We start from the raw sequence: 27,850 nt of genomic DNA on the forward strand, positions 1-27,850 counted from the left end.
CCCCGGTTCCAGTCTGCCAGCAGGTAAGTACCCGCGTCTTCGGAGGGCAGACCAGGGGGGTTTTATAGGGCACCGGGGGGGACACAAGTCAGCACAAAAAGTACACCCTCAGCGGCACGGGGGCGGCCGGGTGCAGTGTGCAAACAGGCGTCGGGATTGCAATGGAGTTCAATGGGAGACCAAGGGGTCTCTTCAGTGATGCAGGCAGGCAGGGGGGGGGGGGGGGGGGGGGGGGGGGCTCCTCGGGGTAGCCACCACCTGGGAAAGGAAGAGGGCCACCTGGGGGTCGCTCCTGCACTGGAGGTCGGATCCTTCAGGTCCTGGGGGCTGCGGGTGCAGTGTCCTTAACAGGCGTCGGGTCTTTGAAGCAGGCAGTCGCGGTCAGGGGGAGCCTCTGGATTCCCTCTGCAGGCGTCGCTGTGGGGGCTCAGGGCGGTCAACTCTGGCTACTCACCGGCTCGCAGACGCCGGGGAGTCCTCCCTGTAGTGTTTGTTCTCCAAAAGTCGAGCCGGGGCGTCGGGTGCAGAGTGCAAAGTCTCACGCTTCCGGCGGGAAACGTGTGTTCTTACAAAGCTGCTACTTTGTTGCAATAATTGCTTCTTTCTTGGAGCAGAGCCGCTGTCCTCAGGAGTTCTTGGTCCTTTTAGATGCAGGGTAGTCCTCTGAGGCTTCAGAGGTCGCTGGACCCTGTGGAACGCGTCGCTGGAGCAGTCCTTTTGAAGTGGGGAGACAGGCCGGTAGAGATGGGGCCAAAGCAGTTGGTGTCTCCGTCTTCTCTGCAGGTTTTTCAGCTCAGCAGTCCTTCTTTGTCTTAGGTTACAGGAATCTAGTTTCCTAGGTTCTGGGGAGCCCCTAAATACTGAATTTAGGGGGGTGTTTAGGTCTGGGAGGGCAGTAGCCAATGGCTACTGTCCTTGAGGGTGGCTACACCCTCTTTGTGCCTCCTCCCTGAGGGGAGGGGGGCACATCCCTATTCCTATTGGGGGAATCCTCCAAAATCAAGATGGAGGATTTCTAAAGGCAGGGGTCACACCTCAGCTCAGGACACCTTAGGGGCTGTCCTGACTGGTGGGTGACACCTCCTTGTTTTTCTCATTATCTCTCCTGGACTTGCCGCCAAAAGTGGGGGCTGTGTCCAGGGGGCGGGCATCTCCACTAGCTGGAGTGCCCTGGGGCATTGTAACACGAAGCCTGAGCCTTTGAGGCTCACTGCTAGGTGTTACAGTTCCTGCAGGGGGGAAGGTGTGAAGCACCTCCACCCAGAGCAGGCTTTTGTTTCTGTCCTCAGAGAGCACAAAGGCCCTCACCACATGGGGTCAGAAACTCGTCTCTCAGCAGCAGGCTGGCACAGACCAGTCAGGCCTGCACTGAACAATTGGGTAAAATACAGGGGGCATCTCTAAGATGCCCTCTGTGTGCATTTTTTAATAAATCCAACACTGGCATCAGTGTGGGTTTATTATTCTGAGAAGTTTGATACCAAACTTCCCAGCATTCAGTGTAGCCATTATAGAGCTGTGGAGTTCATGTTTGACAGACTCCCAGACCATATACTCTTATGGCTACCCTGCACTTACAATGACTAAGGTTTTGCTTAGACACTGTAGGGGCATAGTGCTCATGCACCTATGCCCTCACCTGTGGTATAGTGCACCCTGCCTTAGGGCTGTAAGGCCTGTTAGAGGGGTGACTTACCTATGCCATAGGCAGTGTGAGGTTGGCATGGCACCCTGAGGGGAGTGCCATGTCGACTTAGTCATTTTCTCCCCACCAGCACACACAAGCTGGCAAGCAGTGTGTCTGTGCTGATTGAGGGGTCCCTAGGGTGGCATAAGACATGCTGCAGCCCTTAGAGACCTTCCCTGGCATCAGGGAACTTGGTACCAGGGGTACCAATTACATGGGTCTTACCTGGGTGCCAGGGTTGTGCCAATTGTGGAGACAATGGTACATTTTAGGTGAAAGAACACTGGTGCTGGGGCCTGATTAGCAGGGTCCCAGCACACTTCTCAGTCAAGTCAGCATCAGTATCAGGCACAAAGTGGGGGGTAACTGCAACAGGGAGCCATTTCCTTACACCCTGCCTCTGGGGTAGTGTCCTCTATAAGTGCTTTTGAAACCACCTTGTTGGTATTGAGGTTGGTAGGCCTGCTTTGGCTGTGATGTGGATGCCTCCGCAGTTTGGGCTCTAAATCCACCTCTAAACTGGGGTTTGAGAAAGGATCCTCTGTATTGTGTGGTGTATAGTGCACCCATGGCTTTTGCGGTGTCTGAATCCTTCTGAATTTTTTCTATAGCAGTGTCGACCTCTGGGCTGAAAAGCCGTTTCTTGTTAAATGGCATATTCAACACTGCCTGTTGGATTTCAGGTTTGAATCCTGAGGACCCAAGCCATGCATGCCTCCTTATGGTTACAGCAGTGTTGGTTTTTCTGGCCGCTGTATCTGCTGAGTCCAGGGCAGACCTGATCTGATTGTTAGTGATGGCTTGGCCTTCCTCGACTATCTGCTGTGCCCTCTTTTGCTGTTCTTTGGGGAGATGCTGGATTATATCTTTCATCTCGTGCCAATGGGCCCTGCCATATCAAGCCAACAACGCCTGTGAGTTGGCTATTCTCCATTGGTTGGCTGCCTGAGATGCCGCCCTCTTCCCTGCAGCATCAAACTTCCTACTCTTTTTGTCTGGGGGGGGGTGCATCACCTGACAAGTGCGAGTTTGCCCTCTTCCTGGCAGCGCTTACCACTACTGAATCTGGAGGTAGTTGCTGGGTAATATAGACAGGATCAGAAGAAGGTGTCTTATATTTCTTCTCTACTCTAGGAGTAATTATTCTTGCCTTTACAGGCTCACTAAATATTTGGTCAACATGTTTTAGCATGCCGGGGAGCATAGGGAGCGACTGATATGTTGCATGCGTGGAGGAGAGTGTATTAAATAAGAAATCATCCTCCAGTGGCTCAGTATGCATGGTGACATTATGATATGTTGCTGCCCTAGCTATCACTTGAGTGTAGCCTGTACTATCCTCTAGTGGTGAAGGCTTAGAGGGATAGCAATCTGGGTTATTGTCCGGAATGGGGTCAGGATCATAAAGATCCCATGGATCCACATTGTCCTGCTGCGAATCAAATGAGTGTGATGGTGACTGCATAGGTGTAGGACTAGTAGGAGGAGAGATATGTAGATGTGGAGAGTGAGGAGGAGACGGAGGAAAAAATTGAGGAGGTGGAGGTCTCTCTTGTTTTTGGCACTTTAGCTGGTGGCTGTGTAGTGTCCAATTCCTCCTGAAAGGCTAATTCCCTCTTTGGTTTTGGAGGAGGTGCAGTTAACATTCTGCCAGTTTCTTTATGGATATAAATCCTGGCTTGCCTTTCATCCATTACTTCCATGATTGGTTGCATTTGTGAGTCCTCCTCAGTAGATTTATGGATTTCTCTAAGTGTTTTTGAAAGTCCATGCTCCTCAGTATAACTAGGTCTTTTCGGCCCCCGAAGCTGGCTTCTTCGGTATTGAAAAAGATGGGGTCTCGGCTCCAAAAATGATTTTCGAGATTTGGACTCAGAAGAGCAGTGTTTGCTCGGTTCGGAGACAGAGCTTCGGCTCGAGTCCGATGGCTTCGGAGGGGTGGGCCTTTCTCGGTGCCGAGCTAGTGGGTTGGTAACCGGGCATCTTCTTTCGAGTCGAGCTATGGCCTTCCGGCAGTGGCGTCCTCAAGGCCTTATGTTTGGGCTTAGATGTTACAGGGGCAGGTGTACTCACGTGCTGTCCTGCCGTGACCGGTCTGTCTTCCTCAGAATCCTGGTCTAAGTCCGATCCTCGAACAGAGACTGCGGTCTGCATGATCTAATCCTCTTCGATGTCGAGATGTTTGGAGTTTTTTGACGCCATCTCGACCCTCCGTGCTCTTCTGTCTCGGAGTGTCTTTTTCGACCGGAAGGATCTGCAGGCCTCGCAATTTTCTTCCTGATGGTCGGGGGAAAGGCAGAGATTACAGACGAGGTGTTGGTCTGTATAGAGAAATTCAGCGTGGTGCAGAGAACAGAATCGGAATCGAGTCCGATCCATGAGGCTTCCACGCAGTTGGCCAGACCAGGCCAGAGAAACAATACCGACGAGAAATGAAGCATTTTCAAGGTTTTCCGAATCGAACAATCGGAGCGAAAGGAAACCCGTCCGAACCCGATGGCGGAAAGAAAATAATCTAACCTGGAGTCGATGCCCATGCGCAATGGAGCCGAAGAAGAGGAGTCACTCGATCCCGTGACTCGAAAACACTTCTTCGAAGAAAAACAACTTGTAGCACTCCGAGCCCAACACTAGATGGCAGACGTATGCACAGCATGTGTATCTACAGCTACACATGCCATCAAACATACATACATACATATATATATATATATATATATATATATATACACACACACACACACACACACAAAGCAACAAGAGGGTGGAAACTAAGGTGGCGAGGTGAGTGCTCCAACACCTCCGGGTCAAGCTTGTGATATACGAAAACAAAAAAAACATACATTGCAAAGAAAAAGCAAGAGGGAGTGGGAGAGACAAGAAAAACAAGAGGTCGAGAGAGGGGGTAGAGAGGGCCTGCAAACACAAGCACTATTGAGAAGTGCTAGGTTTAAAATAGAAAAGAAGTACTTCTACCAGCAGCTACCAGTGAAAGGATACTGGCTACAGAAACAGGAAACTGTACTTCGTACAAGCTCCATAGAAAACTGAAGAGGAAGAATAGACAGTGGAAGCAGGAGGAGGCCGCAACTAATGAGAGCGACTTGGGAGCCAACCAATGGTAAGTAAAAGTAAGTATGGGGGGGGCTCTAAGCCCGTTTTTAAGCTTTTAAAAAAAATTCACAATAGCTTTTGCTGACAGCGCATGCACGCTGTGGGCAAAACCTAAAAATGAGTCGCGAAAATAGAATCCGAATAATTCAACTGTACGAAGATTTCTTTTCCTTGAAAATGATAAAAAGATCATTCAACAAAAATGGAAATAAAAAAAACAAAGAATGGCAAACAGTTAGCTTTTAACATATTTCTGCAAATGATACAATTTCAATTAGAACCGCAGTTAGGGTGGCTGCTAAGCTTAAGTTAAAAACAAACTGAGTTGTCAAAAAAGTTAATAGTTGGCCTGAGCTGGTATTTATTGATTACAAAATACAAGTTTGAGGTTTAGAAAGCATATGTTTTTTCTCAAAACTTCAATACCCTTTCAGACTAATGAACTGGAGAAGCGCTAAACTGTTCAACAAATGAAAAGCTTTACTCATTAGAATACTTATGACTGACTTTACTATCTTCATTGTAATAAGGCATTAATAAATCCACTTTACAATCCACTATGGTGCTGGAAATATCTTAGAGTTGATATTTTAAAAGTTATTTACAAAGTTTCACACACAGAAAAGACAAATACAAAAATTTAAAATAAAACACTCGGCTACATGCCAACTGGATTAGTCTTTGGCGTAATTAACACTTTGCTTTAATTAAAAAAAATAGGTACACATGCATGCAAAATACGCACAATGTACAGTCATGATTCCGCTTCAGTCAGTGAGGGGGGAAGGGAAAGCACAATCGAAAAACAAACACTGATTAATGTGTAACTTTCTCTTCCTAAACCGTGCAGATCGAGGATGGTGTGTAGCTTAACATACAAAACAGTAAGAACACGGTTTAATCGCAAATCCCTCCCAAGAGGGGCCACAACTAAAAGCTTTATGCTTGATTACCTTCACGGCGGCGCTTTTTCTAAATTAACAGGGGGTGGGGGGGGTCCCCTGTCTCGTCCATTTGGGTGAGGCACTTGTTTCCGGTGCTTTGAAGCACGTGGTCTGTAGGCTGTTTCCTACTTGACATGAAAAGGTTCACCCAGGTAACCAATCAAAATATACAAAGGGATCTCTGAGTGTGCATTTATAAAAGTGTGCTAGCTACATGGCTAGCTACCTATCCATCAGGATACATATTTATGCAACCTATTAAATAGACCATCTGGACTCTGGAACAACTGCTTGGTTACCTAAAGACGAACACTAACGTAAGAAATTCTAAATATTTCTTGTTTTCTACACACAAGAATGAAACAAAGCTGGGGTTGCCAGACACACAAAAACTGTTTCTGTCATACACAGACATGAACCAATCACTGTTGCATAAACATATCACCGGGAGGACAGTCGAGAATACACTGTTTAATTGCACTTATCTGCTTACCACTTGGTTCCTCTATCACACTTCAATTAACAGGACACCGCTATCGGTACATCTTCAGTCAGTGCATAAAACAGGGGCCCATACAAAGTCCAGAACAAATCCTACTATAAATATATATACAAGGGGCAGCAAATAGAAGGCCTGCTAGAGTAAATGCAAAAGAAATCTATACAAAAGAAGGACTAGAGTGCCGCAAGCGTACAGAATGCTTACATTGTGAAGACAGTTGCTTCTGCATCCCCTACCTGTTTTAGGGTTCTGTATCCAAGGACCTGTTCATTACAATGGGGTTATTTGATGCTTACGCAATTACGTATTTTTTACAGCATGACCAAATATGTGCAGTCAACTTTAATACAAAAATATATCTGGGTAACAAATGAATTAAAATAGTGGATACTCATCGAAGGATGGAATATTAAAGATTAGTTGAAAACGATGACTGTGTGCATCGTTCCCTGCTGAGCTAATCACTTTCTACATTTTTTTAAATTTTTTTTAGAAGTATAACATTTTACCCAGGCAGCTACTGTTTTACATCCCACATTCGAGCCAGAAATCTGACACTAGCGAGGCACTTGGTTAGGGTACAAACTAGGGAGGGATAGGGTGAAAACTCAGGGTTTCATGCCTTGCAACCTCCACTGAAAAGGAGAAACATACACTGACTTTTAGGGGACGGAATTAATGAGTTCATTTTCTACCTGGGGTTCCCAACCACATGCTAGTAACCGAGTAGCAATAAATTACAACCACTACTGAGAGGGCCTCCCTGATGCAGACATGGGAACATGCTGCTCTTAGAAACTAACACGAGTTCAAATAAAAAAAATAAAAAGACCCTCAAATATATAGGCTGTGATATCAGCTTGAACTCCATAAAACAAGAATCGCGACAGGAGACATATTCAGTGAATACCCTTCAGGGTAGGGGTAATCTAACAGTTGTTCGGTGTCCAAACCTTTTCAATATGAGGTTCAGAGTATATAGGCACATTTTTAAAACATTTAGTTGAAATAGGAGTGAGCCATTTGTGCAAAAAATAATTACAAAGTGATAATCATAATAAAAAACGTTGTCAATTATTAGTAAACGTTTCATCACATGATTGCAGGGTTATACAAAATATTTAAATGAATTACTTGAAAAGTCGAAGAGCATATAGGCAAAACAGTATAAAATTCCATACTCTAATCAACTTAACATTTTAGTAAAACGATACTTTGCAGTGCATGGGATTCCTGTGTTCCATTCGGATTCCATCGAAGCTGGTGAGTGTGTGCCCATTTTCACTATAAACCATAGACAAGAGGACTGGGAATTCTCTAGTTATGGCTACATTGTTTTTAGAAACATACTTCCTGTTGTGCTTATTTTATTAAAACAAGATTTCTGTCGCAGTTGTTGTGTGGGCACTGTTTTCCTGCTGGCCATTTTTCACCTACTGACTTACGCTAAAGTCACATGGAATGCAACGTGGCGCTCCTAAATGTAAGAAGGATGAACTCCAGGTTCTTGGCTTAATGCAGCGGGCTGTCAAATACTGTGTCTGGTAAAATGGAGATTTTCAATTTCTTTTCAGGCCAGCTGTACTCCTTTGGAAGTTTCAGCTAAAATAAAAAAAAACATACACATACAGATATTTTAATAAGAACCTCTTCCTGAAGCACACATTTACTTAGCAAATGTTCTAGACGCCTTTCCAACAAGGAGGTGGTTACTTAACTGTAGTAGTTTTGCAGTTTGTATTTAATTCACCGAGTTAATGGGCTTGAGACATCATCTATCTTTTGCTCTACGGATCTAGGTCATGGCTGTAAAACCTCTCTAACTTTACCAGAAGAGAGAGAGACTGAGTCACAATCACAAAATTTATTTTACACAGAAGTTCGCCAAAATTATGTAGCTATTCAATATTTCCTGAAAGAGAAAACTGTGCATAATGGACAGAGACCCAGCTACACTTGGGTAGAGCAACAGGTAGATTCCCCTGTATCTGGAACTCAGGCTGGGAGATTTAACAGTCTAGAACTAGCATTAATATGGGATAACCATCAACGGTTAGCTGTAGGCGAGTTTGCGACTCCGAGGAAAGATAAGCAGGAAGCAGTTAGACTATTCACACAAGGGAACAAACAACTTTCATGGCAGTATCTTAACTGAGTAATGAGGCAAAATGGAGCAATATCTACAGACTGCCTCTCTGCCTTCCTAGAAAAAAGTATTTCAGGTTTTGCATTTGGCATCTGCCCACAATTATATATGTAAACCAACAGACAAAATCATGAGGTCGCCTTGCAGAAGGCTGTTGATGCTGTCACATCACTCGAAATACATTTCTTTTGCCAAATTAGTTTGCACACATGAAGTAATATTCATACTGCAAAGACAGTTATGTACCTTTTTGCCAATTTTATTTACAGTGAGGCCAAATGCCAATGCATGTAATTGCAAGTAATCACTGCAACTGAATATACTATTGCAAGTGTCCTAACCTAGCCTGCCACTTGCATGTGGCCTCTAGTTGCTGTTTTTTCCAGCCTGATCCAGTTGCCACCGTTTGACCAAGTTGACATTGCCACTGCCAGGGTCTTCCTGCCTGCGTTTTCCTGCTTACCGCTCTTCCTGCCAATAGAAGCTCCGTCCACCCAGGACCTACTTGATGCAGGCTGCAGTGCGACCACGCTAGTAGGCATCTGGGCACCTAGCCTGTTACTGGCCTCTGACCTTCAGTGCCTGCCTGTTTCAGTGTTATCCAGTTGCCGCCGTTTGATCATGTGACAGTTGCTGCAGGATTTTCCCCGCCAGTGATTCCCCACTCATCTTTCTTCCTGCCAACAGAAGCTTCCCCTCCCCCACGGGACCTAATTAATGCAGGTCGCTGATACATCATACAGCAGACACACCACTGGTGCACCTGCACCCATCCACGACAGGAACCTTGGCCCCACAACTATCCAATGCAAACCACAGCTGCCACCGAAGTCAACAAATGCTGCCACTACTCCTCTGCCACCCCCATGACCTTAATAACACATACGGGCAAACAAACTGCTGCTGTGCATCCTATAGCACCACTGTAGTATGATTCTCCTGCATCCATTGCGATTTCATCTACAATACCTCAGAAACCGACACCAATACGGCCAAACAACTGATGCATGCTGCCGCCACCACCACCCCACACACACACTGTCTGCCATGCTCCTAAAGGTTAGGCACCGCTGGAATCACTCCACCGAAACCTAGGATGTTCTCAACAACAACACACTCAACCTTCTCTTCCTGACCAAAACATGGCTCAACCCAGACATCACCGCAGCCATCCCGCCTGCGTACATAATCATACACCAGGACCGAACCCACAAACCAAGTGGAGGAGTCTCAATCATCTAGAAAAACCCAGTCAACTGCACCACCACCACGGACTCTGCAGGAACACCTCCACTTCAAAATATGAATGGACTACAACACCACACTGAAGGGAGTCCCCTGGGCAGAAATCTGCAACCACATTGCAGACTTCATCGCTCCCCTTTCCATCAGATCAACAAACTACATCCTTGTCGGGGAACTCAATTTCCACCTGGACGACAGCACACCCCCTCTCCCCCCAAACGCCACAGCCTTCCTCAACAGCCTCAGCAACCTCAGACTTACCCAGTTCATCCAATGACCAACTCACAGCAGTCCACACCCTCAACCCTATTTTCTCTTCAACAACAGGATCACCACCACCCACACAACCCTGCTCACATAATTTGACCTCTGCATCACAGACTTCAAGATACCCATCCACCAATACCCAAAGCACCATCAAGACACTGCAGCAAAATATCTTAAGAAAACTGGACTAAGATCCTTCAGGAGCCCCCACCAAACCACACTGGGAATCCTGATCTCGACACCAAGCTCTTCAAAAATGGCTCACTGTCTGCACCAACCGGACCACTCCTACCAGAAACTAGATCTCCAAAAACAACAACTGACCCAGCTGGCACACAAAAGACCTCAGGAAGTCCAAGCACCACTGCAAACAACTTGAGAGAAAATGGATACTCAACAAGAACACCACCGCAAGATTCACATTCAATGTCGCCCTCAACTTCTACCACCAACTACGAGACACAAAGAAAAAGACTAACTCTTAGACTCAAAGCCAACCCCAACAATCCCAAAGAACTCTTCACCATCATCAAGGAATTCTCCATCCCTGCAGCTGCCAACGACATCATCCCATCCCAAGCACTCTGCAACCACGTCTCAAACATCTTCAAATAGAAGACTGCCAAGATGTAAAACACATTCGACACACAGCATACCAATACAAACGCTCAGCATGATACATCTCTCATCGCCAAACAGCAGCTAAGCAACTGGAATCCCCTCTTGAATGACAATACCGCTGCCCTGATGAATACCATCCACTAAAGAGCTCCCTCAGACCCATGCCCTGAAAACAAATACAACCTTGGAAGAACCATCACCTCCTCTGTGCTCACCGCTATCAACACCTACATAACCACCACCACCTTCCCATCTTGCTGGAAAAATGCAGAAGTCAACACCCTATTGTAGAAACCAACAGCTGACCCTAACACCCTCATTAGCAACAATTCAGTTTTGCTACTAATTTTTACAGCTAAAGTCATGGAGTAAGCCATCAATACCCAACTCGTAGACCACCTGGAACTTCATCAGCTCCTAGACAGCTCTCAATCTGGTTTTCAAAACAACCACAGCCCAGAAACCATCCTGACTGTGGCCAACAATGACATCAAAAGCATTCTTTACCGAGGAGAAATGGCTGCACTCAAGCTCCTCCATGACTTCTCCGCAACTTTCTATGTGGCCGCCCAAATCTTACTCATCAAAAAGATTCAGCATTTGGGTATCTTGAGGATCAGCCCTCAAGTGGATATCCTCCTTTCTCACAGACAAAACGCAATGAGTTAGACTTCCGTCTTACACCTCAGAACCCAAGAAAACCATCTTTGGAGTCCCTCAAGGATCATCGCTCAGCCCTGCACTCTTCAACGTCTACGACGCCCTTTGCAGACATTGCCAGTGCCCATAGCATCAACATAGTATCCTACACCGGTGATACACAGCTCATCTTCTCCCTTACCGACCAGCAACGCCAAAGCAAACTTCACCAACTGCATGAGGAATGTCACTGCTTGGATTAAAAATAACTGCCTCCAGCTCAACACAGGTAAAACCAAAATTCTTATCTTCTGCAACAACCTCTCCCCCGGGATGCTTCTTGGTGGCCTTCCAAATGTATCCCCTACCTACTCCTGTGGACTATGGCAAGAACCTCAGGATCATCCTGGACACCAACCTCTCCATGAGCAGACAGATCAACCCTGTTGCCACATAATGCTTCCACATCTTGCGAATGTGACACAAGATTTTCAAATGGACCCACTTAACACCAAATTAACAGTCACCCAGTCTCTTACCACAAGTAATCTTGACTACGGAAATGCCCATAACTTTGGAATCCCAGCTCATGTTCTACACGAACTGCAAACCATTCAGAACACCTCTGCCAGACTCTTCCTGCACATCCTGCAAAATAACCAAATCTCACCACATCCAAAGAATCTCCACTGACTCCCAGTTCATGAAAAATCTAAGTTTAAGGCTCTCACCCACACCACCAGTCCAGTGTACCACAACCACCGCCCTAACTTCTACCAACGCACCAGACACCTTTAATATGATCCCAGGCAAGAGCACACCACTCTCGCATCAAGAAAACCAGAGGCGGAGGACAATCCTCATACCTCGCAGCGAAGACACAGAACGACCTCCAGCAACACCTCAGATCCTCCCCCTCCCTCATGGACTTCCAAAGAAACCTCAAGACATTGCTTTTGCAGACATAACAGACATGAGCTGCTCCCTTCCCCCAGGCCTGTCCTACCCAGTGCCTAGATAGCATCCTTGACTCTTTTCTAATATTACATAAAAGTTTAGCGTTGTATCAAACACACATTATGTGATATCAGTATTAAGGTATAAAGTGCTGCACCAAGATCTTCACTAGTGGAACACAAAGATTGGCAATGAGACAGTTATAAGTCCTATTCAGCTGACCATCTCCCCACGTCTCTTACAAGAATCACATATCTGGAGTTATCAAGATTGTGCCATTTCCTTACCTCGCAACAGATATCCTTCGAATGGCCATGATGTTGAGGGAAAATGTAATGAACAGACATTCGCAGCATCATTACACTAGATTAGATTTCTTAGCAAATCAGTAATTCTGGGATATGAACCATGCTTCCAACAATATTAATGTACAATCCCATATAACACAATCCTTAGGGATATAACAGATACTGTGAAGGATTTTAAAATGGAAAAAGCTATGCCTACTGTCTGGTGATATAGTTCTGTCCCTATTCTAATACCCAGGGTGTCATTTGACCATCCATCCCATTGACTCATATAAACGATACACTAGTAAATGAGTGTTAAAACAGGTAAATATAGAGGCTGGGGAGATGGTTAACTTGGCTTAACAGGAAAAGATGAGTTTTTGATTCATATCGTATTGTGTAATCAATATTACGCAAAGCTGCAGGGGAGCAGGGTGCCTTCCCCCTGAATGCCTATAGAGACAAACTAGTCCTCCATAAAAAAAGAATTAAAATGATAAAGCCCTCCCTCCCCCAACCTATCTTTAAGCACTGGCACATCAAAATCAAGCACATGTGTGCCCCGCTCAATGCCTAAGGCAAAACATTCTGGCACTTGCAGAATCTAGGCTAGCAGAGTTGAATCCTGGCCCTCTGCCCCACTAAGCAATCTTCACCATTTCATGTCTTGCTTCTGCTCGTCCTCCTCTGCCACTCCTCCCGCTCTCAGTCGTTAATTCCAACACTGACATTCCTCCTTTACTGGAGTAACCTAAATATATGGCTGTCCATTCTGTTTTTCTCTATCATACCAATCCGCTGCCCTCCCAAACCTCTCATGAAGCATTTACTTCACTGCTAAAGTAAGTTTTTAGAGATGCCCATTCATTAGCTAAACAGTCTGGAGGTTCACAATATAATTCTTGACTAGAACTTAGACTTCGCATTTATTAACAGAAACGTGCTAACAAAGAACATGGCCCTTGTTATGGTAACTACAACAATACCTCCATGTTTTGTAGTTTAACATGTTTACCATCCGTTGTGGCCAGGTGGCAGTGTTACACTAATTTATATCACCATTACGTCTATATATTGCAGATCAAATTAAGAGTGCAGTGTCCCTTTCAGTGACTATAGCTATTATTTGTAACACTACAGACTTATTTAAAAGGCACGGTTACTGCTATATACAGGTAATCCGATGTGACATAAATCTTCATGTTGATCATCTCTTAGATTGCTCTCAACTTTCCAAATTATTAGCAAAGCCTACTCATCAAGTAGGCCATACTATTGGCCTCCTGTTTCCATGACATCTGCATACCTTTTTCAATCTGTAGATTAGGTAGTTTTGACCAATCGGAAGATTTTTAAATTTAATATTTGTCAATTTACCATGGCCACAAAACATCTGTACAATTAGTCAGCATTTGGGTTAGGTTAAATATTCAACAGTTTAGGATATTTTTGAATCTACTGCGCCTATTACTTAGGCAAATGATGCCTCTTTTCAGACAGACCTGTGCAACAAACATCTCACTAATGCCTTGCATGTCACAGTTTCTGTGAAACCTTGTAAATCTCACCAGAGCATATCATCATCACTTTTTGTACATGGTTGCTATCTCCATTGCTAAGCGTCTTTGTAAACAACCAGAACAGAGGAAATAATCTTACAATAACAAAGAAAAATCTCTAATCGAAAATATGGTTGACTAACCAGGTCCACCTATTACCTCAAGAGTTTCCTCTTGTTCAAAATTCTTGCTAATGAAATTGTCTCCCTATGTAATAGTCTAGCCAATCCAGTTCCCTCTTACTCCGCCACATACCACCCGAAGATATGCTGTCAGTTCTAATTGTAAAACGTAAAAGCTTACTGAGTCCAGATCCTGTTGGCTCATCCTGCACTAGTCCCTATACCCATGCACTTTTTTATTCTTATATTTTTTTCGCCTAAAATATGGAATAGTACTATGCTGTATGATGTACAATATCAGTCAGAGGGCCTCATTATGACCCTGGCGGTCCCCAGTTCGCCAGCGTCGCGGTCGGACGCTGCCAAAGTGGCGGTCCGACGGCGACATTACGAATGTGGCAAAAGCGCCATGGTCGGACTGCCAGCACTGCCACATTTCGGCCACCAGACGACTGTCGGTGCCGGCATTCCCAAGCCGCCAGGGCAGCACTATTACGACCCCACCCTTCACTGGCATTAACATGGCGGTTTCACTGCCATGTAAATGCTGGTGGAGACAGGTGCCGGGGGCTCCTGCACTATCCCAGCACTTGACATGGGCAGCGCAGGGGCCCCCCTGGACAGCCTTGTTGCGCTTTTTACTACCCGAATTACAGGCAGTGAAAAGCACGATGGGTGCTGTCGCACCCAACGCACTGCCACATTGCCACTGGCTCAATTATGAGCAGGCGTCAATGTTAAGGCCCAGTGGGGAACTCTTAAAAGGGCCGGCAGGCGGAAGACCGGCGTCTTCCATGTGAATGAGTTTGGCGGGCGGTCTCTGCGGCCTGCCAAACTTATAAAGAGGGCCATAGTTTAGTAAGTACCATATTTATAAGTCATACAGCGTGTCAGGAAAATACAAGTATACATGTACGATTGAGCAAATGTATGTTTTCCTATGCAATTTAAAAATACTATTCCTCCCCCACCCTATGACCTCCCCGCAATTCCTTGTTCAGTAAATCGCCACACGAAAGAACATCATCCATAGTAAACACTTAATATCGAACAGCATTACTCCCCCATATCCACAATCTTAGAGAAGCAGTCCCCACCTGAATCTGAGAGGAAGCCAGGGTACTTTGACAAGAAGAAAGGGAAGTTTTTTATCTCTAAATGCTTAGTGATTTAAGTTTGGACACTATAAGGGTGACTCCCAGTGCCCCAAGAGGGCACAGCACACCTGGGGTAGCTAGTGTAGTGCTCAAGTGGAGGTGGCCCCAGTTAGCTTTGGGGAGCAGATAGAAGTGTCACTAGTATCCCTGGGAGATAAGGAAATGGTACCAAAAGCCCACATGCCTGTCAATAGTTCCAAGTATAGGCAGTGGGTCACCACTGATGGGCAAAGGGTGGAGGCTCTGCGTGACACAGGAGCCAGTATGAGTACTGTCAGGGGTCAGCTAGTGTCAGCAAGTCAGGTCATCCCTAATACATTCCACCAGGTCATAGTCGTGGACAATCGCGAGTGCCACCTACCGGTAGCTCTGGTTCCCTTCGAGTGTGTGGGTGTGCGTGGGTGTGTGTGTGTGTGTGTGTGTGGGAGAGGTGGTTGGGAGAAAGGGTGGGGGGTCTCTGGTACTCTAAAAGTAGCTGTGAGTCCTGCCATGCCTGTAGATTGTCTGTTAGGCAATGATCTTGAGCACACTGCCTGGAAAGAATTAGAGCTCCGATCCCACCTGGAGATGTTAGGTTTGCCTGAGTGGGTCTGCAGGACCACACGGTCCATGGGTGCTCAGGAAGAGAGTCAAGGGCGCCTGGAGCCTGGAACAATGGCCCAGACACAGAGGAACAGAGGAAGGGCAAGGGGTGCGGGAAACCAGCCCCAGATATTTCCGTAGTGGTTGACAGGGTCACAAAAGAGGAGGCCCCTGAAGCAAATGGGGAAGATATTGCCACTCTGGGTAACCTGCCTGACCTTGCAGGCTGGCAAGTGGAGGGTGGGCCAACCAGGGAGGAATTCTGCAAAGTGTAGAAGGAGTACCCCACTCTTGAGAGTCTGAGGCAACAAGTCTCAGCCCAAGCAACTTGTGAGGCCTCTGGCGATCACCACATATATTGGGAGAATGATCTCCTCTACAGTGAGCCTAAGGTACCGGCTTAGGTTCTGTGTGGACTACCAGAGTCTCAACTCTGTCACGAAGACAGATGCTCACCCCATTCCCCGAGCTGATGACCTCATAGACAGCCTCGGCGCTGCCAAGTTCCTTACTACCTTTGGCCTCATGTCAGGGTACTGGCAGATCACCTTGGCTAAAGGGGCTGAAGAGAGATCAGCTTTCTCTACTCCTGAGGGCCATTACCAGTTCAGAGTAATGCCATTTGGATTGAAAAATGCCCCTGCTACTTTCCAACGGTTGGTTAACAGGGTCCTAGCTGGCAAGGATGCCTTTTGCACAGCCTAACTAGACGACACTGGTGTCTATAGTTCCGGCTGGGAGGAACACCTGCTGCACCTCAAGGAGGTGCTTCAGGCCCTGCAACTGGCAGGCCTGACCATCAAGGCCAGTAAGTGCCAGATTGGGCAGGGTTCTGTGGAGTACTTGGGACACCTAGTAGGTGGTGGCAAGGTGCAGCCTCTCCAGGCCAAGATTGAATTTTTCAAGGTCTGGCAACCACCTAGATCCCAAACGGAGGTGAGAGCCTTCTTAGGCCTCACAGGATATTACTGCAGATTCGTTAAGGGATATAGCACCATAGTAGCCAGAACTGACATCCAAGAAACAAGCTAGGTTGGTGAATTGGACTGAGGCTTGTCAGACAGCCTTTGCCTCCCTGAAGGAAGCAATATGCACGATCCGCGTGCTCAAGTCACCTGACTATTCCCAGGAATTTATTGTGCAGACAGACGCTTCAGAGCATGGCGTAGGGGTGGTTCTAGCACAGCTAAATGAGGAGGGCCTAGACAAACCGGTAGTCTTTATTAACAGAAGGCTATTACCACGGGAACAGAGGTGGAGCGCTATTGAGAGAGAAGCATTTCCTGTGGTCTGGGCACTGAAGAAGCTGAGACCATACCTGCTTGGTACTCACTTCCGGGTTCAGACAGACCACAGGCCCCTCAGATGTCTCATGCAGATGAGGGGCGAGAATCCTAAAGTCTTGAGGTGGTCCATTTCCGAATAGGGGATGGATTTTACGGTGGAGCATCGCCCGGGGATTGACCACACCAACACTGATGGTCTCTCCAGATACTTCTGCCTTAGCGATGAGAGCTCCCAGGGGGTTAGGTAGCTCTCCTCACTTTCGGATGGTGGGGGGGGGGGGGCATGTGTTAGACCTGACAGCCTTAGGGTGGTCACCCCCTGACCTTTTGCCTGCCTCCCTCCACTTTTTGGAGACTATTTTTGCTGGTTTTAGGACTCTGCGCACTTTACCACTGCTAACCAGTGTTAAAGTGCACATGCATTCTCTCTGAAAACATGGTGACCTTGGTTCATACCCAACTGGCTTATTTTATTTACTTATAAGTCCCCAGTAAAGTGCACTACATGTGTCCAGGGCCTTTAGATTAAACACTACTAGTGGGTCTGCAGCACTGATTGTGCCACCCCCATAAGTAGCCCCTTAACCATGCCTCAGGCCTGCCATTGCAAGACCTGTGTGTGCAGTTTCACTGCCACTTCGACTTGGCATTTGAAAGTACTTGCTAAACCTTAAACTCCCCTTTTTATACATATAAGTCACCCCTAAGGTAGGCCCTGGGTAACCACTAGAGCAGGGTTCTATGTAGGTAAAAGGCAGAACATATACCTGTGTAGTTTATATGTCCTGGTAGTGTAGAACTCCTAAATTCGTTTTACACTGCTGTGAGGCCTGCTCCTTTCATAGGCTAACATGAGGTCTACCCTCATGTACTGTTTGAGTGGTAGATTCTGATCTGAAAGGAGTAATAAGGTCATATTTAGTACGGCCAGAACGGTAATACAAAATCCTGCTGACTGGTGAAGTTGGATTTAATATTACTATTTTAGAAATGCCATTTTTAGAAAGTGAGCATTTCCCTGCACTTAAATCCTTCTGTGCCTTACAATCCTCGTCTGTCTAGGTTACTTGTCAGCTCCCTTGTGCATTCCACTCAGACAATCCGAAACACAGGATGCTCAGGTACACATCTGTATACTTGAATGGGTCTTCCTGGGCTGGAGGGGTGGAGCGCCTGACACTTACATGTCAAAGGACAGTGGCCTGCCCTCGCACAATGGACTGCCAAACCCCCTACTGGAACCCAGGCGGACAGGATGGAACTCAAAGGGGACCTTGTGCACTTCTAAGCCACTCTTTGAAGTCTCCCCCACTTCAAAGGCAAATTTGGGTATTTAAACAGGGCCTCTGACCCTACCAACTCAGGCACTTCTGGAAAAGACACCACTGGTGAAGAAACTCTGAACCAGAACGTGCAACCTGCCAAGAGGAACTGCCTGGCTGCCCAAAGGACTCGCCTGACTGCTTTTCTGCAAAGGAATGCTGCCCTGTTGCCTTGCTGCCCTCTGGCTCTGCAGAGAAGTTCACTGTAAGGGCTTGGATAGAGCTTGCCTCCTGTTCCCTGAAGTCTCAGGAGCAAAAAAAGACTTCCTCCTGCAAAGAACTCCTTGTGCAGAGAAAATTTGACGCACAGGGTGCCAGAAACCATGCACAGCCTGCATCGCGGTGAGAAAATCACTGCATGTCGAACCAGAACGACGCAGCCCGGCTTCCCGAGAGGAGATCGACGCAGTGCCAGCATTGCAACCGGAACTTCAATGCACTGCCCACTGGTTCGACGCATTGCCGAGCCGGAAAGACGCAGCCCAACTTCCTGCGAGAAGAATAGACGCAGCATCTGCCACACGACAAATTTCCCCGCATCGCTCACCGGATCGAAGCAGCTCCTGTGACTTCGTCCTGCATGCCCAGCATTGGTCCGCATCGTCCCCGGGGCGTCCGAAAACCCTGCAGCCCCAAAAGAATCAAAGTCAGCGCGCCAGAAATCGACACTCAGCCTTCCCTGCATGGAAAATTATCGATGCATCGTCTGTGTGCGCAAGTAGAAACCGCCGCACAACTCGCAGTTTTCCACGCATCTCCTCCTGTGTGGTCCCTTGCAGAGAATTTGAACCCAAACCAGGTACTTTGTGCTTGGAAGAGACATGTGTTGCTTTTTAAAGACTAAAGACTCTTTTTATCATTCTCTGAAGTGATATTTCAAATCTTGCTTGTTTTGACCTGCATTTAACATGATAAATATTCTATATTTTTCTAAATACTGTGTGGTGTATTTTTGTGCTGCTAAACTGTGTTATTGCATGCTTTACTGCACAAACACTTTACACATTGCCTTATAAGTTAAGCCTGACTGCTCAGTGCCAAGCTACCAGAGGGTGGGCACAGGATAATTTGGATTGTGTGTGACTTACCCTGACTAGAGTGAGGGTCCTTGCTTGGACAAGGGGTAAGCTGACTGCCAACCAAAGACCCCATTTCTAACACTGGCCAATAGGGCAATCAGGCAGTGCCTGATAGGCTGGTCTGACACGTCAGTGTGTGGGCCAGGTTTTCTTTTTTTAAGCAGTTTGTGGGCCTTTTTATGGTCTTGTGAGACATTTTTTACTGTTGATTTATATGAATAAGCATTCTCTGCAGGAACAAAACTACATGCTGTGTCAGCCACTGGCGATTTCTCAGGCCGCATCCTAATCCATCGTTTTTTGCCCACCATTTCACCTCAGTATGGACCCAACTATATGCACCTCAGTTTTGACTCTGCTCCTTATGGGAACAATCAAGCCCCAACTGCGAGGCCAGGTCCTCCCTGAAGCAGAACACAAGCTACCTCGGACCAGTTTCAGACTAGTTAGGACTCTTCAGCCATGTATAGCTTGGCTCCAGTAACAAAGTGTGCTGAGGACCCACGTCTGGGTATACCAAGGGCACATAGAGCAGCAAACGCAAAAACAACAAGGTGATGGATGGAATCGTTGAATTAATCTCAGCCCTACTGGCAATCGCTCAGGCTGCATCCCAATCCATCGTTTTTTAGTCCATCATGCCACCTCAGTTTGGACCCAGCCATATGCAAATCAGTCTTGACCATGCGCCTCATGGGAATAGTCCAGTCCAAATTGCCACTGGAGTCAAGCTAGCCTGGCTGATGAGGGGTGATACCCCAAAACCAGTCCCAGGATGCTCGCTTCTGGTCCAGCGAGGACCTGAACTGGCAGTTCAGGCTGGACTGGGCAAGAGGATCAAGACTGATTTGCATATGAATGGGTCCAAAAAATTACAATGGTTCTCTGACTGGTGTGAGTCATCTGTTCTTTTTGCATTTTCCGCCCTAAGTGGGACAGGTATTCCCAAACGTGGGTCCTGTGCTTGCAATGCCACTGGAGTCAAGCTAGACTGGCTAATGAGGGGTGGTACCTTGAAACTGGCCCAGGATGCTTGCTTCCGGTCTGGGCAAGAACTGTCCTGGCAGTTCGGGTTGGACTGTTCCCCTGGGAGCAGGGTCAAGACTGATTTGCATTTGGCTGGGTTCAAATTGGAATGGGGCGGTGAGCAAAAATACGATGGATTCAGGCCCAAATCTAACTGGATGTGAATGTATGACATTGTTCTGCACACCATCCATCATCTGTTCTTTTTGCTTAATTCCCGATCATCAATGATTAGAAGTCTGCAGTACTCGTATTTGGCAATTCCTCTGCTTGATCATCTAACTGATGGCCACAAACACTCTAGACCCTACTATTTCTGCTTCCTCAGTTCCAAATTTTGGCATTAACTTTGCTAACCTCTTGTTCTTTAAGGCTCACATCGGTAAGCTTATATCCAACTGTTTTCTTATAGTCAAGGTCATTAGGAAAATCATTCCTTTTCTATCTAATGTGCCACAAACTTCTGGTAGAAACACTCATAACACCTTGGTTGGTCTAATGCAATTCTATATCTGTAGGTGTCCCAGGTTACCTCATCAACAGCCTCCAGTTGAGCCAAAATGCAACATCACTTGGTCCATGCTTCCAACATGCTTTCATATGTAGCCACTCACCTGGCTCAGTCTCACTGGCTGCAGATTTAGAAACGCTAAAGTCACAAAGCCCTCTTCAGCCTCCAATTAGTAATTACAGGGCTTCTCTGTTTTTTTTTCTCCTAAGATCTAATTCCTTATATCTTATTTAAGTCCCAAAATTCAGCAAATTTAGCATGGGAGGCCGTTTCTTCACAGTTGTTACAGCAAAACCTTGAAATGATCTTCGCCTTAACCTTAGAACTGAAGAACACATTACTTACCTTCTGGAACGCTCTTTCTGGTGGGTACTCTATCTGCAGATTTATCAGTTTAGAATATCCCCCAGGTGGCAGAACAGATGGAGGATTTTGTACCAGTGCTCCCACTAGGTAGTGTCTAGGAGCTCTACGCTGGCTCCGCACCGCCCTAGAAGTGATGGAGCCGCACCGCATATAAATGCCACCCCTGCACGCTGACAACAGTTTCTTCCCTTTTCTCTTTTTGTAGCATCAGATGTGGAGCATGAACAATTAATGGCAACAGTGTGCTGAGTACTACCACAGAGCAGAGAGGTGGAAAGGCAGTGAGAAATATGAGGTTAGATAGGGTATCCATGAGAAAGAGTATTAATGAAGGTAAGAAACTTGCTCTTCTGAAGGATACTCCTAACTGCATATTCCGCACTGCAAAATAGATAGTAAAGCTGTACTTAATGAATGTTGAGGGGTCGAAGGGCCTATCCCACCAAACATGCCTGTCAGGGTGTTATTGCTTCTGAATATGTAAAATGAAGCCCACATTGCAGTCTGGCAGATATCAAGGAGAAGCAGCCCCCACCCCATGCACCAAAGCAGTAGCAGCGGTTTTGAGAGATCGGGCTGTCAGAACTTCCAGGAGCTGTGAATAGCAGATCGTAATGCAGAGAACTGTTCACTTTGACAAGGTCATCTTCCGCACAACCTTCCCTTGGCTTTGCTCTGGAGAAGCCCACAAAAAACTTGGTCTTCCATGTGACTGTCTCCGTTATGATCTTTGTAAAAGATGAAAGCTCTTTTGGGGCTCAGCTGATGGAGGCCCTCCTCCTCTTTAGAGGGGTGAAAGGGAGTAAAGAACCAGAGTAGAGAGAGGCATTGCCAATTCTTGAAGGAAGTTACAACTTCTGGTAAGAAGACAGTCTGAGTCCTCAGCACCAGTCTATCCAGAAAATTTACAAGTATAGGGCAGTTGCACTGACAGCACCTGAAGTTCACTCATGCTCCAAGCTGACATAATTGCAATTAGGTAGACAGTCTCATAGGTCAAGAGACAGCAAGCAGTTATACATGAGCTCAAAAGGCATTAAGAAGAAGAATATTAAGACCAACTTAAGGACTTACCGTGGCATTACCAATGGCTTGGGAGGTAACAATTGCAAAAATGTCAATAAATCTCATCACAATTGGTGGTTTGGACAAGGACGGTTGGTCGACAATCAGAAAGGAGTGGCTAATAACCTTTTACAGTTCACCTGCAAGGCCTTGCTGGGCTAAAGACAAAACAAACAAAAATAATGCCCAGCAGCTTTGCCAGTAAGGGGTCGGTTTCACAAACACCACATCAGGAAATAAATTTGTTCCAGCACCTGTCATAAATGGATTTCACAGAGGGGCTTCGGGAGGAGGGTCCGACATCTCCCACATCAGGTAGCACATTGAAAGCAGTTAACTTCTGCCACTGAATCACCATGCAAGGCCATGTAAGTTGCACAAATTCGGGTGGAGGATCCTACCTGCTGCTGAGACAGGAGGTCCTCTCAAAGTGATAGTTTGACTGGAGATCAGGTGTGCATCTGAGCCAGTCCTCTGGAACTGCCATCAAGAGCTCACTGAGCATGTCGAAAAGGGCTTGGGTGTGTATTGGCTCAGCAGATGAACTGATTTTAGAGATCACAATTCTAGCAGAGGAAAACCTACTTTTGCTAAAGGCATCAATGCTTTTGCATTTCCTATCCAGGGGACTGGTTGGAAATTAGTTATGTTTTGCTTTACTGGTAGAGGCCTGTAGAATAAGTCTATCTGGAACAGGGTGGGTGGTGGGAAAATCCAAGTAACCAGGTGCTGGTCTATCAAGTCCTGCCACCTGACAGCTAATAGATGGGCATGAATATGGCTTTGACCAGGTTGTATCAGAGTATCTGTGAGGGAATAATTAAATGGGAGCAAGAGTTCAGACATTACAAGCCCAGGCTGCAGAATCTCATTCAAAACATTTGTTTTAGTCTCAATGGACGGCAGATGTAATTCTAGTACCTCGGCTGCCCTCTGTGCAATGATAAATTAAGTGCTTTATCCATTGGCGGCATATGTGACAACTCAAGCTATGCGTCACGGGAGGTATCAAGCCCACTGGTGTTTTGCAAATCATGGTACGACATCATCAAGGTAAAGAGGAGGAGGAAGTTATTCCCCCAACCATCCTCATCGTCAAATCAAGCACCCATCTCTGGCAAAGGATCAGAGTCGGAGGCAAAAAATAGAATGAAACCTCTACTGACAGCTGTGATGCAGTAAATGCTTAGCGTTATACTCAGGGTGCATGACAACAGGTACTTTTTCATATCATAGCACGGCAATAGTTGAGCTTGAGCGGATTTCAGTTCGGAATCCAACATGGGCATCACCAGTGGACAGTGGTTCCCCCTCCCAGTGCTGGCATCTGTTTTGAGGTTTGCAGTAAAGGCCCAGTAACATGTCCTGGCGAGACAGACGGTGCGGGGGAGGGATCCACTTGAGGTAACCTGACTGGAGAGACCTGTGGTTCACTGGGGCCCAAAGGTGCAGAAAAGGGAGCATAAAGTGCAATAAAAAAGTCTGCAGCACTGTCTCTTTGTAAGCCTCTACCTGATATGGGGTCCACAATGGCTCAGGAAACTCAAGTTGCTTTGGGACCAAATAAGGAATCTTCTTCATGACCAGTGGCCATGGTGGATTGTGACTGACATCTTAATGCCATGTCTCTTCTTCTGGGGTCAGGCTGGCAGGATGGGGTTGAATTCCACTTCACTTTTTAAAGCCTAGTAGAACACTTCAAGCAGAAAACAGAACAGTCGCAGAAATGGCCTCGTGACCAGGGCAAAGACCAGGTCCATGACTTGCAGAGGGAGCAGGATCTGTTCAAAGCTGACAACTTATAGAAGTCCGTGACTCACAATTTTGTCCTCAGGTGCATTAGGTCATGTTGATCACACAACTTTGAGTCAAATCCAGAGCCCAGATACCAAAGGCACATCTTGTGCAAGTTTGTGGCTGAGCTCTGGATCCACACCGGAAGGCTTCGGAAGAAAGGAACTGGCAGCAGTCCATAAGGGGACGCTTATATACAGCCAGCCTCTGAATTCACACCATCCACACTGCTCTAGTGGACCCTACTTAGTTTTAATGGGAATCAGGAGTTAGCTTAGCCTTCTGGCTTGCAGGCCCGGTCCGTCACCCAGTGACTTTTAGCCTACATAGCTTACTCTGTTTTAGCACACTTATTTAATTAATTCTTCTAAAATGGCTGCCATGTTTATAGTTAGGAAGATTATTTAGTTTCACTTTATCAGGGCCATTCTGTAAAGGTGTCACTATCAGCGTCAAAGATAAATGATACATAGGTGGTCACATTATGTACTTTCCCACCTTCGTGTGCCAGTAACATAATGTACCTTTTCAGGGAATTGTTTAAAATTGCCGTCACAAGAATGCCTTCCTATATATTAAGCTAGTAACACTACATAGACAACTTGTTCAGTTCGGAATGTGAACTTTGAACACTACTCCAGCGTGTCCAGCACCAGCTGGATACCAATTGGCTACTACTGGGATGAATCCACAAAAGTATATTCTATGATGGGTAAAGTACCCATAAAACAAGAGAAAATCCCATTCTGGATAGCCCAGAAAAAAAATCAGCTGGAAGCTGTGTTTCCTCATAAGGGGCCACAGGAAAAACATAGAATTCTCACAAGTGCTTGCCCTCCGGTATGGTTCCCTCAGTGGATGACTGGGCCACATGGGGTACAATCTTTGCTGCAATTTATACTACCAAACATGGTACCCCGACACTGGCCAATTTACCAGAAGTGTTAAAACAAATTCAGAATGAGCACGGGGCTACACCAACCATAGATTTGGGGATTAAATTAATTTGTAACTTCGACGCAGTCTCCTCGATAATACTACATTAAAGGGGAAGCTGTGGCACTGGATATACTTCAGCGACTCAGAGATTCCACACCTAGAAAATGAGAAACAGCTATTGACAATTATTTCCGATACCTATACCAGTATAGGACGGGATAGTTTGGGAGCCAAGCCGAAAAAGCCTGAGATACAAAGTACCACCCCTAAGGAAGGTGCTAAACAAGCACAGGAGGGTTTTAGAAAGCGCTGGGATAAGCAAAAGCAAATTAAAGACAGACGAAGTCAGAGAGCAGATTCTCCACGTCGGGAGAACCAGACAGGAGTTATAATCTCAAATAGAGAAAATATAAAAGCTCCTGACAGATATACTGATTCACGTACCTTTTGTTCCTTTCAGGACGCACCGGAGAGAGTGGGCCGGTCAGAGAGACGTCCTGACTATGTGAAACCACAGTCTTCAGACAAAAAAAGAAGATAAGTCCCCACAACAAAAGCCACAGTTTAAAAAGAGAAAGGTGGCAGCACTGTCAGTTACAAATGGTAGTACACTTGAGGAAATTGCTGAAGAACCACATGTGGGCAGTGACAATGCTAGACAGCGCAGCAGAGGTCACGATATGTCGCCAGAGTCTGAAAGGTAATCTGTATGCGACAGCAACTAGCAACTTTATTGCAGTCGAGATTGCGGACGGGCGCGTTCTCCCACCAGACAGGTTTTATGATTTAAATATTCAAATTGAGGGAGACATACAGCGCACCATTAGTACGATATTCTGCGATTAACTTAGCTGATATCCTGATGGCCGAGAGGGACTGGCCACCCGAGCACGTCCGTAAGCTCCCACAAGGGGAAGATGTCATTTTGCTTTCTTTCTGATCTTGTTCCGGAGGCAGTAAAACAAGCCTGCGCTGTCTTCTGGGCTTAAGCGCTATACCGCAATAATGTAGGCTGGGACAAGGATTCACCTTGCCAAGTAATACGTATTAGGTCTACACCCCAGCCTCAGCCATAATATCCTGTTAAACACAATGCCAAAGCTCCGGTGAGGGAGATCCACACCCAGCTTGAGTACCAGTGAGTAATTGAGCCCTGTGTCCCTGCAATGACTAACCCTTTTTTCCCTGTTGCAAAACTCAACCATTCATACAGAATAGTCTTAGATTACAGACACTTAAATAGTCATACACGCACATACGCAATACAAAACTCACAAAGTATAGCACTTCATAACACAGTGAGCAAAAAATATAAAACAACCTTGGATATCTCCAATGGTTTCTTCTGCCAAAATTTAGCACACAAAAGTCGGGACCTGAGAGCATTCTCATTTCGCTCACAAAAAATGATTCTGCCGTTTGCCCCAGGGCTACAAGAACAGCCTACAGCTGTTCTCAGCCCATGTAACATCAACACTGCATGATATTGATCCTGAGGCATTATCCTATGTGGATGACATCTACCTCACAGATGACAACGTCAACATTCACCTTGCCAGAGTCGATCGGATCATTCTAGGATTCACAGCCCTTGGTTAGAAATTCAATTTTAGGAAAACTAAAATAGTCTTTCTCAGCGTATTGTTCCTGGGATACGAGCTATTAAACGAGGGCAAAAGCCTGGCCCGCACTTTCTAGAAAAATTTGCTCAACTCCAGCCACCAATTACAATCAAGAAACTACATTCTTTACTTGGTTTCTTTAACTTTGGAAGAACTTACATTCCAAACAACGCACACCGTATCAAGCCACTCTGACTTATACGCCCTGATTTTTCTAGCAGACACTGGATAGTGGAACACACACCCATCCCTAGAGGACTGCAACAGGACGTGTTAAAAGCAAAACCCTTACACACCCATGACAACAAAACAAATTTGGTCATCAGAATAATTGCTGGCGCCATTGGGTTCACTTATGAAGGTTGAAGATTGGCATAGTCACCTACAAACATAAGTACCGTCATCCTTACACTCGCAGTCTTGCCTAGAGCAAGAGTCAAACTATGACACCGCAATACTCCACCTAGCATCTCAAGGGAGAACTACTGCAAAATTCTCCTGATCCAGTATGGTGCATGGAGGGATAGTCTAATGTGGGGAATCTTCCGTTTGTAGCATCCATCAGAAAAATGCTTTATGAGGTTCCATAAATGTACTACTTCCATAATACTGGAGGGGACATATTCTAGTTACAGATTCCTTACCTTAGAATTTTCTCCAGGCATCAGTCTGGATCTGGAGATTTTTCTCTAGTAGTACCCCTGCTAGCAGTTAGGTGCCATTGATCGGCTAAACGTTTGTCTGCGGCATTGTGTGCCCCTGATATGACGTAGCAGATTGCAGATTCCTTACCTTAAAATGGATACCCAAGCAATACCATTGCCGGAGGAGGGTCTGCGAACCAAGATCACACTAGGAAGTCCTGCAGGAGCAAACAGGCAAGGTACCTGTCCCTCCGGAACCGACTGTCTAGGTAGTAATGTTTGGTGAACGTGTGCAGAGATGCCCATGTTGCCTGCCAGACAGATGTCCAGGACTGAAACTCCGTGTGCTAACGCAGTGGTTGCA

General features: G+C 46.2%; 1 protein-coding gene across 3 annotated transcripts in view; it reads right to left on the reverse strand.

The window, feature by feature from the left end:
* Positions 1-5,294: 5,294 nt before the first annotated feature.
* SUFU (SUFU negative regulator of hedgehog signaling) overlaps positions 5,295-27,850 on the reverse strand; it is a 401,082-nt gene continuing 378,526 nt past the window's right edge. For 2 of the 3 annotated variants that reach the window (XM_069239511.1, XM_069239512.1), the window contains exon 12: positions 5,295-7,849. In XM_069239511.1, coding sequence (XP_069095612.1) covers positions 7,760-7,849 — 90 coding nt within the window. In that variant the 3' untranslated portion in view covers positions 5,295-7,759. The remainder of the gene's footprint in view (positions 7,850-27,850) is intronic. The other variant, XM_069239513.1, reaches the window with a different exon arrangement.

Source organism: Pleurodeles waltl, chromosome 6 (genome assembly GCF_031143425.1).
Source record: "Pleurodeles waltl isolate 20211129_DDA chromosome 6, aPleWal1.hap1.20221129, whole genome shotgun sequence".
Classification (NCBI taxonomy): domain Eukaryota; kingdom Metazoa; phylum Chordata; class Amphibia; order Caudata; family Salamandridae; genus Pleurodeles; species Pleurodeles waltl.